At 49.6% G+C, this 14,853-nt stretch overlaps 1 protein-coding gene across 5 annotated transcripts in view; it reads right to left on the bottom strand.

The window, feature by feature from the left end:
* The window catches only part of LOC134637230 (sodium bicarbonate cotransporter 3-like), a 22,778-nt gene extending 9,638 nt beyond the window's left edge, over nucleotides 1-13,140 (bottom strand). For 3 of the 5 annotated variants that reach the window (XM_063487600.1, XM_063487601.1, XM_063487602.1), the window contains exons 1-7: nucleotides 12,812-13,140; nucleotides 7,884-7,965; nucleotides 6,044-6,184; nucleotides 5,828-5,966; nucleotides 5,216-5,376; nucleotides 4,605-4,793; nucleotides 491-606 (exon numbers count right to left, since the gene is read on the bottom strand). In XM_063487600.1, the coding sequence (XP_063343670.1) occupies nucleotides 491-606; nucleotides 4,605-4,793; nucleotides 5,216-5,376; nucleotides 5,828-5,966; nucleotides 6,044-6,184; nucleotides 7,884-7,965; nucleotides 12,812-12,868 (885 nt within the window). In that variant the 5' untranslated portion in view covers nucleotides 12,869-13,140. Of the gene's footprint in view, nucleotides 1-490; nucleotides 607-2,382; nucleotides 2,387-2,517; nucleotides 2,844-4,604; nucleotides 4,794-5,215; nucleotides 5,377-5,827; nucleotides 5,967-6,043; nucleotides 6,185-7,883; nucleotides 7,966-12,811 lie in introns of all 5 variants that reach the window. The other 2 variants (XM_063487603.1, XM_063487604.1) reach the window with 2 other exon arrangements.
* Nucleotides 13,141-14,853: the final 1,713 nt, after the last annotated feature.

The following is a 14,853-nucleotide window of genomic DNA, read 5'->3' as shown; positions in this document are numbered from 1 at the left end:
TCAGATTTCCGGGTGTCGGAGCTAAAAACGTGTTTTTAACCCTTCAAAAGTTTCATGTGGTCATTTCCTGTGCAGCTCTGTGTACTTAAAGGGCCGGACGTCTGAAGACGCTCACAGTATGAAGCTAAACATCTCTGATTGGGTCAGAGACTCACAGACGGAACGTTTCATCAGTGCTTCTGTCATTTATTCGTTTTAAACATTAGTGCATCTGTCACAGTGTGTCGGATAGGCGAGCAGCGTCAGGGTGGAGCCTCCTACACCCATCAGCCCACAGCTCAGGGATGTTTCAGTCCCATCTGAACACCAGCTGATGTGTGAGGCTTCATGTAGCTGGCAGGGGTCAGAGGTCAAAGTGGTGCAGCTCTGACCTCTCATCATTTAACCCGTCTCTCACCTCCCTGAAGCTCCAAATATTGGAAAGCTGCAGGGAGCAGCAGCTGATCTATAAACCACCCAACCTGTGTCTGAGGCGGAGCCCCAAGTTTACCTTGCTGAAGTCCACCGTGCTGTTCTCCCGGCTGCCATTGCCGCCGTTGCCGCGACTCTCGCCGTTTTTGTTATTGTCGAGGTTTCCGGGGGCCGACTGAGGCGACGCCAGCAGACCTGCAGAGCCACAAAGACCACAGAGTCACACTCAACATCTGCAGCAGCTGCCTGCAAACACACAGCCGTGTTACTGACACACGTGACCCGGCGGAGCGGGCGGAGGCTTAAATATCTCCAACTTTTAAATGTAATTTTACAAAGTTCAGTCTCAGAATGTAATTCCTGCTCGCTCACGCTGAAGCAGCCGAGCGTGGTGCGGGCAGTGATGCGGTTACATCATTGTTAGTCGGTCCGCAGCACGCCTGCGGTCACAGAGCGCCGCACAGCAGAGTCTCGGCTCCACACACACGATCAGCACAAATCAGCTTTTCACGCCTCAGCACCTGAACTGTGACAGAGTGATGAGTCGGTGGTCAGGTGATCAAGCGTCAGCGAGTTCTGATTCTTTTACGGATCATTAATGAACAGGAAGTGCCGAGAGTCACTTGAGCGTCCAGAGTTCTCTGCCGCAGAAACACCGAGCAGAGAGAAAACAAACCCGACCTGCTGGGATCCATTTTAATAAAGTATCATATCTGTTTCCACTGCTGATGACTTTCCCCTGAAGCTGGATGCCTCTGCCCCCTCCAGCCTTTGTTGACTGTCTGCGGGATGTTAAAGCCTGGCTGTGGCATAATGTTCTTACCCACAATGAAAATAAAACAGAAATGACAGTTTTTGAGGCTCGCAGCCCTCTGAGCCAGCTAACCGTTGGCTTTCACCAGCCATCCCTCTCACACTGTTAGAAACATTGGAGTATTTTTGGATAGCTCCCTCAAATTAGAGAAGCACTAGTTTCTATCAGCTACACCAAAGTTCCAAAGAAAAGCCCCACTGAAAAACGTATCCCTGCTCTCAGCACTTCTGGACTGGACTCTCTCTTTACTTCCTCCCACACTCTCTCCTTCAGCGTCTGCAGGTACGACCACATCACTCCAGTCCCAGCTAGCTTACACTGGCTCCCCGTTAAATACAGTATTGATTTTAAATTCTCTTGCTCACTTTTAAAATTTGAAATAACCTGGCGCCTAGCTACCTAACTGATCTCCTCCACTTGTACAACCCCAAGAGAGCACTAAGATCGAATTGATGAACGTTGGTCTTTTAAGATGTGCTATAGTAATAAACTTTCATTGATCGCGCTTCTGACGGCGACACAAACGGTGAACAAAAAGTTTACAAGGAAAAAATTTAGTTTTTGGTGGGTTTTGTTTTTTTGTGTATTAAGACCACAAAAGTTCAGACGTCCTGATTTCCAGATCTTTAATCTTTCATAAAGGAGAGAAATCGACTCAGATCGGACCCGAGCCGCCTCTGAGAGCGAGGGCCGACATTTCTGCTGCAGATCACAGGAAGCAAACATCCAGACTCTAAATCACTGCAGCTAACAGCCTGTTAATGACAGGCAGCAGCCGCGGCCTGCCGCCTGATTCTTTGGTTTCTGATTGGCTGAAAACAACACCTGAGGCTCTTCACGCGTTATCAGAGGCCGGTTTGTTAACTCCAGCAGAGGTTAAAGGAGATCGAGGATCCAGAGGACGCTGCCGTTCAACCTTCACCTGTTAAAAAAGTTCGTTAACAGAAAAACTCGAACATGAACGAGACTCGATTTGAACACATGGCTCAGACAGGCGGATGTTAAGACTGTACGACACTCAGCACAACCAGGGTGGAGGCTCCACCTGCGGCGCTGCAAGTCCAATATTCACGCAGCTCAATCTCCAACAGACGGACGACTACGTCAGCAAAATAAACCAAAAACATGCAAAATAACCCCGCCCCCAAAAAAGCTACCAGTCTGCCAACATTCATCCAATCATCCGCCTCCAGCTTCATCAGCACGTTGGCGGGCATGCTTCAGTGTCAGAGCGTGGAAACGGCGTCACGCCGGAGGAAAGCCGTGCCGTATTTGCCTGTTTGGGGAACCACGTCATCTTCATCTCCCAGGTGGAACACCTCCTCTTCCTCCTCTTCTGGGGGGTGCACCACCACCTTGGGGAGCCCCACGGGAGCAGAGGAGCGGCGTGGAGAGCCAGTGGGGACGGGAAGGGCGAGTCCGTGAGGCTGGCTGGGTTCGGAGAGGTGGCGGCCGTAACGGTACAGAGAGAGGTTGGTCTGCGACGAGGAGGCGGAGCCGGGGAGGAGGTGCCCGAACGGGCTTGGGGTCCTCGCAGAGGGGGGGAGGGTGGAGAGGTCGAAGGAGCCCATGGAGCAACGACGGAGGAGAGAGAGACGAGAGGAGGACAGACCCTCCCCTGAGGAGGAAGAGGAGGAGAAAGATCATGATGATGATGATGAAGAACGATGCTGCGTGCACAGGAAACACCAAGGCAGCATGCATGGATCAGTGAGTTAGCGACGGCACGTCACACCAACATCAGCTTTCTAAAGCTAAATCTTCCTCCACCAATCACGAAGCTCCGACTTTTCTTTACGCCTACCATCAAATCCAAGACTCCACACATCGGGAATCGGGCCGGGATTCATTCAATTCAATTTTATTTATACAGCGCCAAGTCACAACAGCAGTCGCCTCAAGGCGCTTTATATTAGAACCAAGTCCTGCTAGAACTCCTTAACGAGCCACAGCAGCTTCATGCAGAGCGCTCTGTGCCGGTTCTCGGTTATCCCGCTCGTCTAAAGTGCTCGAGCCGAGGGCAGCCAGACGACTTCTGGGTCTTGAAGATGTTTCGCCTCCATCTGAGGGCGTCTCAGGTATCGCACCTGTACAGGGCGGTCACTTTGTAGGCGGTAGGACGTTTGTGCGTCACTGCCTCACCCTCCCATCATTCAGTTGCATCTTCAAGGACACAGAAGTCGTGCGGCTGCCTCCGGACATGAGGGACAGTCACCAAACTAGGATGAACCTGGCTCTTTCAGCCTGTTTGAGAAGTTTAAGAAGCAAACACTTTACTGCACCACTTTCTGTCTTTTAGTTAGTCTTTGTTCTACAGCTGACAGGTAAAGGCACCAGGAGTCCACCCTCGCTCTAACTACCCGTCTGCGGTGAACACGCCAAATGACTGAATGTTTACTCCATCACATGCAGTAAGAGCTGCTGTAACTGGGCATTAGCCCACTCAGTCCACTGTGGTGGAGAGCAGATTACAGAGGTCCTGTTGGTCACCCCAAACACAGCTGAGCCGGGAGCGTCGTGTTGGAGGCGATGACCTCATGAGGTTACTCACAGCTGTAATCAAAGTCTGACCCTGAGCTCTGCTCTGTGATGTCTTCAGCTTTATAAACTGTAGGAAAGAGTCAATCTGAAGAAAAGCTCCTGAACGAACGAGCGCGAGCAAACTGTAAAAGCTGCAGCTGATAGGTCACGTAGAAGCAGGTCACACGCACGTCAGACGGATCAGCGCCTGCAGACGGCGTTCAGTCCGAGCAGCATTAGAACATTCCTCTCTCACAAACAGGATCCAGGAGTGCGGATATTAAAACGCCGACTCCGCTCATGCTGTTAGCGTGTTATTAGCTCACCGAGTCAGCGGGTCCAGCCAGGTCAGGGAGTCCCGGTCAATAATAAACAGGGTGAGGTCACAGGCGGTCACAGGAGCTCAGGTGAGAAACCAACCAAACCTGAGCCATAAACTCATCACCATCACTCAAAAACCACGGCAACGGGACCATGCAGCAATACGAGACCTGTCGTCTTGTCACCCCTTTACCTCGACCAATCAGGACGGACAGACTCTACATTCTGCCCGACAACAGAAACAAAGAACTATGCACTCTTAGGAAAGAAAACAGTGCATTACTTTATTACTTTGACAGTAAAGAAATCGTAAACCTAGCGCCACGCTGGTTTGCAGCATGCAGCCGACCCACTGAGGTCATTTAGACCCCCCCCCCCCCCGGTTTTTAAACAGTGCAGAACTAAACCCTGCAGAGCCCGAGCAGTGCCAGAGGTCAGGAGGGGTCAACCTGAACTGGCCTCCTGCAGCTCGTCTCCTGACCTGCAGGTGAAATCTGCAGACGCGAGTTTCAGGATGACAAGAGCGCTGCGGTCTCACCGTTGCGTTCCAGTAAATTTGGCTCCGAGTATTTCTTGCCTATGTCGGCAAAGGATCGGACCAGTGGGATGCGGTTGCTCAGCTTCTTCTCGTTCTGATGGTGGTGGCGCCTCAGCATGGCCTCCCTCACCTTCTCCTGCGCGCCCTCCTCCAGCTGACCGGACGCCAGCATGCTGTCGATCACCATGTCTGCGAGGAAGGAGGAAAAGAGGTCAGCTGATGGACACAAACGCACTGCAGGTTTATGTTCTGAGGAGGAAATGAAAGGCGTGCAGCAGAATCATTTATCAAACACTGAGCCTTCACAGCAGCCTTTCACTTCCTCTTCTCTCTGAAACAAGATGTCAGAACTCGCCCTAAATATCAACTTTCTAGAGATTGGCTGATGCCTGGAAGCCTGCTGAGGGGCAGCTTGTACCAGCAGGAGGAAACCAGAGAGCTGCGCTTTCATCATGGCGTTCTTCTTCTGCAGCAGCTCATCCAAACTAGATTTAAAGTTCAGATGTGGTTTTAGCACGTTTCGACCTCCTCTAGATTTAAACACAAAGGTCGCTGATCGTTTTTGGAGCAGCGTATCGAGTGATGGGACGAGTTCCCGATGGCGCTCTGACCTGCAATCTCCTCGATGGAGCTGGCTCTCATGTCGAGCAGCACGGTGCCGTTCAGGATGCAGGAGCGCAGCTCGAACAGGCTGTGCAGCGACAGCGTCGCCACATAGGGTTTGCTCCAGCGCTCGCCGCCGTCCTCAACATCCTCCTCAAACTTCAGCCACCTGAACGAACACACACACACACACACACACACACACACAGCCGAGTGTTGACATTAGAACGCCAGGATGGAAGCGGCGTCTGATTCGTGCTAATGCTATAATGCTACACTAATGTGGGCTGATCCACTTTGCTCTGCTGAGTAAAGAAGTTAATCTGACAGTTTCCAAACCACACGACTCGGCCCGCCTTCATCGGTTTCCTCTCAAATCCAGTGAGGCTCGTCTTCCTCGTCCTCACGGCGCTCTGCAGAGCCTGGATTAGAGAGGAAACCTCTTTAACCTGAGTCAGAAATGCTGAACAAACAAGGGCCTCGCCCATGCACAGCAGGAGGATTACTCCTCACAGCTCTGCAGCGTTATTGGAAAACACCGCAGGAAGCTGTGCTGAGACGTGAAACGCTGAGATTAACGCCTGAATGCAAAGCAGAGAAAGAGCTAAAGCGCGCCCTGCCTGGCTGTCTCCTTCCACTCCTGCAGGTCTCCGTCTTTGAAGGCGAGCTCGTCCAGCTCGGTGAACAGGTCGTGGGGGATGTGCTCCTCGTCGTCGTCCTCGGTGCCGAGGATGAACTGGACCCTCTGAGACGGCGTGTCTGCGGGGACACAAACGCTTCAGCACGCCGCCGTCGTACAGCTGGCCCGTGTTTGTTTATCTTCGTTCAAACCTGACCGTATGACGGCGACTCTCGCCCGTCCTCCCGATCCGAGCGCTCTCTTCGCTTCCTGTGATGTCGATGTCCGCGGTGACGGTGTCTTCTCCGGCTCTGGCGGCCCAGCGGAACGTGCACGCCAACGTACACCGCCCTGTGACCTGACGGAGAAAAGCAGAGGGGTCAAATGAGTTTGTTCTACACCTCCAGTGCTAACAGAGAACGCTGGAAACAAACACATGAGGAAAACACGGGAGGCGTGCTAACACGGGAGGCGTGCTGCACAGCTCCCACTGCACGCTCCGACGCTGCGTTTCTCCTTACTTCAGTAACGTTAATCGGATTTTCTCTGGCTGTGTGCGTGTGTCGACCTCTCACTCAGTTGTTTGTTATGGGGTTAATAGCAGGACTGTAATAAACTAGTAATAACATGGAAACAACCTATAGCGTCTAATGAGATGTGAACTAAAGCGCAGTTTGAGTTAAAGGTACTTTTTGTAATTATCCTCTTCAAAGCTTTCACCAGCAGGGGGCAGCATTTTTTCAGGGGTTGTGTTAAATGTATTTTTTGAACTTTAATATTTCTCCTTAACGCCGTCGGGTTTCCTCGAGCTTGAAGATTTGTTTTTCTCACGCTCTGATTTGCGTAACTATTTTTAAATCCCGGTAGAATTGCAAGCGCATCAGCTAGTGCAAAATGTTTTTGCATATGAAACTGGAGCAGTTGTACTTAAACAACACGCACTGAGCTTGTCCCAGGTCACGGTTTCCTTTTTTGTAAAAATCATGTAAAAAGCAACAACAAAAACGTTATAATCCAGAAACACGCTTTGCTGATCCGATCAGCTGTTCATAGCACTTCCTACGTTAGAACAAACGTCAGTGCGGACTATCGCACGTCCCCCATTACACGCCAAACCCGGAAGTGACGTCACTTTTCGTGTTTTCCCTGCAGGGCCCTTCAGAGGTTTCTGGGAGGCTCGGGACTCAAACTGCACTGTTGTTGGAAATCGTTCGTTTTGATGCTGTTTTTGGCAAATTGTGCACAAAAATAATTATTTTTCTTTTGTCCTGCAGTTTATAAAAATTGTTGCATCTCAAAAATGAAACTAAGCAGACACTCAAAATCCATTTCCTGTGGTTTGAAACTATTTCATGCAACTTTTTGCATTTACAGTTTTGAGGGATTCACCTCTGAAATTTCTGTAACTAGAAGTATGTGTAAAAAAACAAAAACGATTTTCAAAGTTTCTGTAGCTAATTGCACCATTTTGCAGTTCATGTAGCTTCTGTGGACTTCATGCACACATATGATTAAACTCTGGGGTGTAACGGTTGCATTGATGGCACTACGGCAGGTACAAACATACAGAGACGCTCTGGTGGGCTTCAAAGGGTTAATGACTTAGCTGAAAATGACAGGAGCTAGCAGCACATGCACCACACGGGGGTTCGTACGTGCTCTAGTTCCTCTTTCTGAACACGCCACCTCACAATAAGAGCTCAGGTCACGTGACTCAGCCACTCCATGTTCGGTGTGTACACGTCACGATATTTCATTTCCACTTTTTCTGCAGAAGTGACGTCGACACACTCAGACAAACTGCAGACTGTTTACGGCTGTTTCCAAGTTTGAAATATTTCTTTCTGAAATATTTTCAATCATCATTTTCTCGAGCCTCGGGCTTTTCACTGAGCTTTATTCAAATCACTTACACAGCTCTGTGTGTGTGTGTGTGTGTGTGTGTGTGTGTGTATAGAGTTGAGGTGTATAAATGCGGGCTGAGCCATTTTGTTACTGTGTGTTTGACTGTAAACACACACAGAGGCGTCTTTGTGTGTGTCGGTGTATAAACTCACTCTCCAGTTCCTCTTTCTCAAAGTTGGTGTAAAGGGTGGAGCTGGTCTTGCCCTGGTCCAGCACGGCCTCTTCATCGTTCCCCTGCAGAACACACACAGACCCACAGGTGACCTGAGAGTGGGTTTAAACGAGTGTTTATCAAACTCATTTTCCAGCTCTGTGTAAACACGGTCGCGTCTGCCTCAAAACAACGCGGAGGCTTTGGAGACAGACCCGTGAGTGACGTGAGGACGGCTGCTGAGGTCATGGCGTGTTAGTTAGCACTGGGTGGGCGGCAGAGTCATCACAATCACAGCGTCTGCAGCTTTAAACACCGACCCGCCAACACGCTGGAGACTCCGCCAAAATCGGCTGCAGATTACGCCTCACCAATGAAATCAATCACCAAACAATGTCACAGTGAAATGGCAGTAAGTTACTGTCAGCCAAGGAGTCTGGCTCCGCCCACAGCTGACGCTAATGCGTGACTAACTGTACAACAGGAAGTGGAGCAACAGCTGGACATCAGCAGGGCGAGATGGGGACGAACTCAAAAACAAAACAAACCCAGAAAGAAGAGGACGCGTACCCGACTAACCCGCTAAACTGAGCGTGCTCCACTAACCATGATGACCTGTGTCGACCGCCCCGAGAGAGAGACACACACACACACACACACAAGCTTGATGTCGGTGTGTCAAACAGGAAGTGCAGCTCCACACTGGCTGCTTTTTAACTCAGCTGTCTGTTTGCAGAGCAGCACATCAAACCCCCCACCACACACACACACACACACACACACACACACACACACACACACTCATAAAAGCAGCAGCTGATTCCAGTCAAACAGCTGCTGGTTGAGTTCGAGCTCTTTGGAAAACGTTCCCGTTCAGCAGCATCTCTCCATCTGCACGTTGGAGCTCAGCGGAGTATTCCTGACACTCAGCTGTTCTCAGGTATACGAGCTCTCCGCTGAGCCGTCTGTGTGAGGTTGGGCTGATTTTGGCCTCCCAACAATCATTTCTGCTGCAAAGCTCGCACTTCTGTCTCATGCTGCCTTTGGCAGAAAGCTTAAACTCGCCCTTCAGTTCAGCTCGTTCATCCCAATAATGATTAAGAATCTCTGAAGTGAGCACGTGCTCGCAGAGAGCGAGCCAGGAGACTGAAGGAAACCCTGCAGGTGACCTTCCCCACAGCTCACAACCCGGCAGAGTCCTCACCACGGCGGGTCGATACACGCCCGCATCACTGTGGATGTGGCAATCTGTTACATCACTCATCAACACCGCGAGACGCCCGACCTTCCTCTATTTAATGAACCGACCCAGAGACAGTCAGACCGCAGATGCTTCAAAACACAGACCGAGGTCTGTCAGCGATTAATCGTCACTAGCGAACGATCACGCAATTTGACAGTTAGCCCCGCCCCTCCTCATCACATCTGAGAACAGCGAAGCTGCGTCTCTGTAGTTTCACAGACAGGTCTGGGCACGCTGCAGACTCTTAGAATAAAGTTGAAGATTGTTTATCTCTTAACATTTTTAATAACTGGGCATGTGCCTGCATTTGTGTGTGTGTGTGTGGAGACACAGCTGAGTCATTTAAAAAACATGAAGGAAGATGAAGAAGATGAAGCTGAAGGAGTTGGCGAGAGGCCCAGAGACCCGAGAGGACCTGAGAGCTTCTACAGACAGGACGAGCCAGCAGGTGCGAGGTAGCCAGTCAGCTGACCTCTGCCCATTTACGTCAGCTACAGTCTCTCGTGTGTTTGCTCTGATGGGTGGATGCTAACATCCTGCCTCTCACTAACCTGCTGTCACTGTGAGGCCGGTCAGTGACAACAAAGATGGCCGCTCTCCAACGGTTTATCGTTTAAACTCTGAGCGAACGCTTCAGATCTCAGCGTGAATTCTAAGAGTGCTCCATCACAGCAGTGCCATTACTGTACAGATATGATTGTACAGTATATGATGCTCATGATATCGTTGCAGCTATAGCAACAACACACATCTACATTCAGACACACAACAAGCCCGAGCATGTCTGAGAGTAAGAGCCAGGCGTCATCACTCGGGCAAAAAACCACAGCGGCTATAACAACGAAGGAGGAGATGCTAGCAGCTCACGAGGTTTTATTTATGCAGCACAAAATCACAGCAACAGCCGCCTCAAGGTACTTTACACTGTAAAGACCCGACAATACGACAGAGGAAACCCCAACAATCAGAGGCCCTCCTGTAAACAAGCACTGGAAACAGTGGGAAGGAAAAACTCCCGTTTAACAGGAAGACGCCTCCGGCAGAAGCAGGCTGTGGGAGGGGCGGCTTTGGGAAACAGAGGACGAGTTACTGATAACAGGAAGACCAATGTCGTCGCAGGTGTGACATCTCATGTCAGGACCAGTGTTACTATGGTTACTGCTCAAGGGTTAGCTGTTTAGTTACATTGTTACTTTAAATTTCCCGGGAAAACAACAATTTGGTTACTTTAGCGGTTACGTCGGAGCTCTGCTGTCAGTGGATACGACACGGCAGCGTGGTCAGGGACACACCAATCCTGCCTGTTAGAGCAGGATGTTGCCAAAAACATTCAGCCATAAAAATCATCAGCAGGCTTTCTTAGATGTCATGCTGATACCTCTACATCACAGGGATGAACTTAGACATCAGTAAAATGTTTGTGTTTATTTATAGTAAGAGCTGGACGCCCCGCAGGAACAGATCTGAGGCGCTGACACCCAAACATACGAGGAGGAGGAGCCTCCCAAGCCTGATGTGGTGAAAGCGCACACGCCTGCAGCTCTCGGTCCAAATAAGCTGCGAGTGCCTGAGAGCAGAGTGACAGATCCATCCGGTTCAGCAGGGTTAAAGATAGATCGCGCACACACACACGCGCACACACACACACACACGGCTCAGGGGTTCCTGTTTCCTGTCATTACAAACACTGTTATCACACGCTGCCAACGCCACACCGGCCCACAGGAAGCGCACACACGTGGACTCTTCTTCTCTTTCACAACGTTTGAGAAGCTACAAAACTTTCAAAACTGCTTCTGGGAAGTGAACTGAGCGTAAACTCTGTTTGGGGGGGGGGGTCAAATAAAGTCAGGTGTGCTTATTTACAGGCTCGGCTGCAAAGTTCACCTCAGCTGACAAATATACACTCGCCGGCCACATTATTAGTTACACCATACTCATGCTGGAAACGCTCCTCAGAGACTTTGGTCCACGTCGATATGACATCATCGCACAGCTGTTGCAACATCCATGATGCGAAAGTCGCTCAGCTGGCCTGAGATCTGTGGGTGTGGACGTCGTGTTCAAGAATCCAGTTTGAGATGATCGGAGTTTGGTGAAGTTGTGTGTTATCCTGCTGGAAGCAGCCAATCAGAAGACGCTACACTGGTCCGCAAGTTTAAATGACGCTCCGTTTGTACCGTGGGGCTCACCACGACCCACCACGACCCACCACGACCCACCACGTCACCGGCCTGCAGCACTGATGCTGTGGTTGTACGTACAAGTGTTGTATAAGAGCCGGTCCAGTTACCATGGTGATGTACACCATCCGAACATCACAGCACAAAGATTCAGACCAGGAGAACTTCAAGTCACCTTTATCACTTTGAACTTCAGCAGGTCGGCTTGTGCTGCCATGTGATTGGCCGATTAGAAATCTGCGTTAAAGAACAGTTCAACCGATGTACCTAATAAACTGTCCTGTGTGTAAAAGTGAAAGGACTAATTTACACTAAACTTAAAGGAAGGAAGGAAAAGACATGGCTCCCTTCTTTCCTCTGCAGAGAGCTCACCGAGCACACACGCTGACAACACAGCAGACGCTTCCAGGATCGCTGCAGCGTCCAGACTCAAACTAAACTCGATCGTCCGGCCCTCGGTGGGAATCAGTGCTGCAGAGACCTGGAGGAGGAGACGTCCAGGTCTGACCTTCTGACCTCAGAGATGAACTCTGGATCCTGGACAACGGAGCGGAGCCAATACACAAACTTTCACTTCAAGGCTTCTAAAAATATAAATCCTCCCTGAAGGATCGAGAACATGGCTCACATTTCAAGATCCGCTTTCAGCTTTAGAGAGCGAGGCAGTACGAAACATCCAGCGCGTCATTCCCCACGAGCATGACCTTTTACCTTTGACTGCGTGACTTCTGTGTGGGGCTTCACGTGCACAGCAGCCACGTGGGGTCAGAGTTACAAACCAACATGTGGTAACCTCAGCTGGGTCCATCATTACAGTCTGACTGCACTTGTGCGCCCCTGGAGCAGTGTGTGCCTGGTACTTCACAGATGTGAAGATGTGTGCGCCTCACAGAAAGACAGGGAAACATTACGAGAGCCGGCGCTTACGCAGCATTTCTTCTGCTCTGTAGATCAGCTACACGGCGAGAGACGCCCACGTCACCAGACGAGGGCGAGATCAGCAGAGATCTGCTTCCTGAGGATGGATCCTGCCCACCGACGGCTCGAGCTGAAGGTGAGCCGGTACCTGTGAGCGGATATCGTGCAAAACAGATGTGGCCAGATGTTGTAACGCAGCTGACACCCGCCTCTCGTGACGTGCACCTGTGGTTGCGTTTAGAAGCAGAGGAGTCCGCCGGCCGCTGCATCGACGACCGGCGGACTCCAAACATCAGAGCTGATTCTGGGCTACGATCGACACTCTGCGTGTGTGCAGCGGCAGGATGTTGGCATTTGTGTTGTTGCTGTTGCACACATGCTTTCAGCTCTTTTCCTGTTAAACTCATTTCCTTCAACGCTGCGTGACCAACAGACACATGGAAACCACTAAAGCTCGTCACCTTTGCTCAGAGCTCAGTCACAACCACGAACAGTCAACCAAAGGAGAAGCTGCCCGACTATGAACGTCAGAGACCCACTTTTCAATCTGATAACGTGAAACTGCTTCTATAAGCAAATACATACCAGAGACATGGCCCGGGCCACCCTCTGACTGGCAATGTCCCCCCAAAAGTCTCCCATAGCTGCTCAGTCCAAAAACACAGACTCCTCAGGGTCAAAGAAATCCTCCCACACGAGAGAAAAAACTGTGGTGGAAGCGCCCCACAGAGCTGTGAAAATCAAATCCACCAGGTCTCTACGTCTGCAGCTCGAACACACAGCGTCCACAGCGTGGATGTGCGAGTGTCCCCGGGACGGTAAGTGAGTCCAGACAGCGAGCTGCCAGCAGAGCCTCGGATACGATTCAAGTATTTATAGCAGAGCGTGTTGCTTCACTGAGCGAGCAGCCAGCCTGGAAGTCTGCAAACACAGCAAGAAAAAAAAAAAAAAAAAAAACACTGAAAAAAAGGAGGCGGGGCATCTGCTGACAGAGGCGTCATCCACATTTCTGAGCAGGAAAAAAAGGCAAACACAGAGCAAGAGCAAACTGAAACTGCTGACCTGAAACCGGCCTCAGCTGCCCCGTTTTCCACCCCGACACGTCCGTACCCGCAGTGTTTACCTTCCAGGTCAGAGGTCAGACTCCTTTATAGTCACAGATGTTCAAATCAACATGAAATGAACCAAAAAAGATGATTACTCCTCTAATGATTCACTTTGTTTGCTCACTGCTGTACAGTTACTGATGCCTGTAATTACGTTTTACTTCTTTAATGTTGCCACTTCCCATTTTTTATTTCCATATTATTTGCTTATTGTCTAGCACATTTATTTCCTTATTTATTTACGATTTGTTTATTTAATGAATTTACATGACAACTTCCTGACAAAGTCATTATGTTACAAACTGCTCCTTATAGTTGAAACAACCCACTCAGGTCACTGCTGTGCAGCTGCACAAATAACACAAACATATTCAATTCAACACATTATTACTGAAAAGATAAAAACATATACATCCCCATTTATTCAATTATATATAGAGGTGCAAGTTGAAACTAGTTATTGTTAGTTTAGTTTTTTACCAAAGTCCACAGTGCACACTGTTAGCTGCTGCCAGTCACCCTCCCAATGCAAACTTGAAGCCTTGATGAGATTTAAACAGGTGAGTTATAAAATACAAGCTGGAAATCATCCACAGCAGCGGTCTCCAACCTTTTTTGCGTCACGGACCGGCGGATAAATAAACACAAAATAAAACGATACGACCGAGACAAACACTGTGGTATTTTGTAAATATAATAATAAACGTGAATTCCCTGTGTGATTGTGTAACTTTATTAGCAGCGTCCTCCTGAAATGCACCAACAACATTGAGAGTGACATCCCCCTCTCTGCCCCTCAATGCTCTCTGGTCGCTATGGTAATGCATAAATATTTCTTTCAAAATGAGACACAACTACAACACGGGAAAGACCCGGGGAAACCGAGCTCATGATAAAAACCCTGAAAACCATAAAATTTCACAACCAAGTCTCAACGTGGAGAGGGTACACTCCATGAGGTTTCTGGGCGTGCAGATCTCTGATGATCTCTCCTGGACTGCAAATACCACGGCGGTGGTAAAAAAGGCCCAGCAGCGTCTCCACTTTCTGAGAGTGCTCAGGAGGAACAACCTGGAGGAGAGGCTGCTGGTGACATTCTACAGAGCCACCATAGAGAGCATCCTAACGTACGGTATAACAACATGGTATGCAGGGTGCTCAGCTGCAGACAGGAAAGTACTGCAGAGGGTCATCAACACAGCCCAGAAGATCACTGGCTGCTCTCTGCCCAGCCTGGAGGTCATTGCAAACTCTCGGTACCTCAGCAGAGCTGGCAATATCATCAAGGACTACTCTCACCCCAGCAATCAACTGTTTGAACTATTACCGTCAGGCCGATGGTACAGGTCACATAAAACCAGGACAAACAGATTCAGGGATAGCTTCTTTCCCAGAGCTATCACCGTAGTAAATAAGCACAAAAACAATTGAACCTGCTTAGCTATACCATATTGTCACTGCCATTATATTATGCTGCTGTTCATACTGTCATTATATTAATGCTGCTATCCTGTATATATC

Source organism: Pelmatolapia mariae, linkage group LG10_11 (assembly GCF_036321145.2).
Source record: "Pelmatolapia mariae isolate MD_Pm_ZW linkage group LG10_11, Pm_UMD_F_2, whole genome shotgun sequence".
NCBI lineage: Eukaryota > Metazoa > Chordata > Actinopteri > Cichliformes > Cichlidae > Pelmatolapia > Pelmatolapia mariae.
The sequence above is the reverse complement of the archived record's forward strand: the minus strand, read 5'-3'. Positions and strand labels throughout refer to the sequence as shown.